This window comes from Triticum dicoccoides, chromosome 6A (genome assembly GCF_002162155.2).
Source record: "Triticum dicoccoides isolate Atlit2015 ecotype Zavitan chromosome 6A, WEW_v2.0, whole genome shotgun sequence".
Taxonomy (NCBI): domain Eukaryota; kingdom Viridiplantae; phylum Streptophyta; class Magnoliopsida; order Poales; family Poaceae; genus Triticum; species Triticum dicoccoides.
Window position 1 is genome coordinate 101,720,713 of NC_041390.1, and position 2,639 is coordinate 101,723,351.

At 59.4% G+C, this 2,639-nt stretch overlaps 1 protein-coding gene across 1 annotated transcript; it reads right to left on the reverse strand.

The window, feature by feature from the left end:
• Window positions 1–724: 724 nt before the first annotated feature.
• On the reverse strand, window positions 725–2,391 carry LOC119319025 (E3 ubiquitin-protein ligase ATL6-like). The gene has a single exon (XM_037593543.1). The coding sequence runs from the start codon at window positions 2,227–2,229 to the stop codon at window positions 1,009–1,011; it is 1,221 nt and encodes a 406-aa protein (XP_037449440.1). The 5' UTR covers window positions 2,230–2,391; the 3' UTR covers window positions 725–1,008.
• Between the last annotated feature and the right edge of the window lie 248 nt (window positions 2,392–2,639).

A 2,639-nucleotide genomic window follows, 5' to 3' on the forward strand; every position in this document is an offset into this window, starting at 1 on the left:
AGGAACCGGCCTCGTGGTCATGCGTGCCGCAGTGCTTGCTGAAGAACCCCATGTTGGCGGCGGCTAGAGCTAGGTTGTCGGGCAAATGGGTGATGTGCAGGCCGGAGACAGACACCGAGAGGAAGCACGGCACGCCCGTCTCGTGTCTGTGTGAACGTAAATCGAATCCAAATTTACGGTAGAAATGCGTCCAAATAAACCCATGACAGACAAATTTTATGTTTACGTTCGTACGACGTTGGGCCGTGGTTTTTTGTCTCAACGAACCAAAACGGACGAAATGGATGAGCTGACTTAAACCTTTTGTGCAACATGTTCCGGATCCCTTTTTTTTTTTACCCTTTTGGGGGACGCCTCCGGTGTTTGGTGAGAGCAACTGTTCCATGAGCTCCCACCAGCCCCTCGCGAGAACCTCTAGATGCACTGCTAGTGTCAGATCGATGTCATCGGTCATCTCTTCCTCCGTATCAAAGTCACGCTCACCAAACCACCGATCATTTTCAGTCCACATTTTTGTTCGACGGGCGAAACCGAAAAGGAAAGGTTCGACTATTCGAGCCCGACCGACCGTGTGGTAAACGATGATGATTAATTAGTCCTTGTTTACATTCATGAAGTTTGTTGACCTGCTCACTAGGGAAACGCTCATGGCACGCCGGTTTACTTGCTCATTTTACACGGCTCCTCTTACTTATGAGCTATGATGAAAATGAAAGAGGGTAAGTAGACGTGCTGCCACCTGCCAAATAAAGCTTGTCCAAAGAAAAAGAGGAGAGAAAAATGTACGTACGTACGTAGTACTATACACACTTGAATGAATTACACAAGGACCTAATGAATGGAGTTTAACCGACGACTAACTAAAAGGTGTTTCTGTACAAAGTTTTCCCTGAATTGACCGCCGAAAAGAGGTTTTGTTTCGCCCTAAATTCACCGCCGAAAAGAGGGTTAACGGCGACGACAGAGACGTGTTCCTAAACTTTGCCGTGCTTTTCACCGCGTCAAAGTTCAAACACGGCGGCCGCCGAGTGGAAGTGGGCACGCCCCGCTGTCGCACTGCTGCTGTTCCGCGGCTGCTGTGCCGTCGCTGGCGACCTTCGCGCCGCCCTTGCCGGCGGCCTCGGCTTCGCCACGCCGCGACGACCCCCACGCCGAGAACGAGAGTCCCAAGAACGACGACATGGTGATGGCGGGCCACCGGCCGGACTGCCCGAGCCGGACGCTCCTGCTGCCCCGGCGCGTGCTCCCGCCGGCGCGGCCCTCCCGAAACGCTTGGAGGCTCTTCGTGCGCCGCAGCTTGCCCGCCGCGACGACCTCTCGGAGGACGTGCTCGGGCAGCCTCAGCGTGTACCGCTCCGCGCTCTCGGCCGGCGCTGCCGCGAGCGAGTGCCCCGTGGTGTGCGAGCGCGGGAACTGCGCGGCGGGACTCCGGCCGGACTTGCTGCGCAGCGCGCGCTTCACGCTGCCGATACGCACCAGCTCGGCCGCCTCCTCCCTCCTGACCCTCTCCTCCTCCGTCTCCTCGGCAGCATCGGTGATCACCACCGTCACTTGCTCCGGCGGCGCCGTGGGCGTTTCCTCCGCCGGCTGCGGCGCCAACGTAGCAGCTACGTCGTCCCGCTCCGGCGTCGCCGACGCAGCAGCAGCGCCGGATGCCACGGGGGCGTCGGCGCCGGGGACGAGATTCGCGCGGCAGACCGGGCAGGTGACGTGCGACGCGAGCCAGGCGTCGATGCAGTCGGCGTGGAACGCGTGCGAGCACTTGGGGAGGAGGCGGAGCGTGTCGTCGTCGTCGAACTCGCTGAGGCACACGGCGCACTCCAGCTCGCCCTTGCCGACCTTGTGCGCCTTGACGTCGGCGTAGGCCATGGTGGGGAGCGCCTCGAGCGCGGCGGCGTCCAGCCCTCTCATCCTCCTCGACCGCGCGGCGCCCGAGGTGAGGAACGCGATCCCGCCCACGCCCGACCTGGCGCCGAGGTCCTCGCCGGGCCCGCCGAGCGGCCCGCCCGCGCATCGCCGGATGTAGATGGAGAAGAACCCGAGGAAGAAGAAGGCGGTGACGAGCACGACGATTATGACCGCCATGGACGGGTTGAAGTTCTGCGGGTCGAAGTAGCTCGGCCCCTTGCCGCTCTGCTGCGCGGCCGCGATATCGGCCGCCGCAGCGACGAGTATGGTGACGAGGAGAAAGGAGCTGCCGCCATTGCGGCGGCCGCGCGTCGGGTTCATGGATGGTGGTGGGTTTCTTCTCTTCTCTCTTTGGGTGCGGGACTGGGACTGGGAGTATTAACGGAGGCGGCCGGCGAGGGATGGTAGAGTGCGGAGTGTGTTCATAACTTCATATTCATATGTGGGCGGGGCCGTGGGAAGAAGATAAAAAGTCCGCGCGTGCCAAGATACGGTGAGGAGATGAGCAGGTGATCCAGCAGCCGCAAGGCCCGGCAAAGAGTCGTTAAATCCACCGCAAAACGGTCGCCGTACGAGAGGGAGAAGAAGATCGCTGTCGTGGATGATGTAGATGATACGGAAGAAATGGTTGGTGAGGTGCTGCTGTCGATTAATGAGTTCCATATTTTATTTTACTTTATTTTGGAAAGGCACACACTCCTCTCCAAAGATGACAGTTTTACTCATAGATA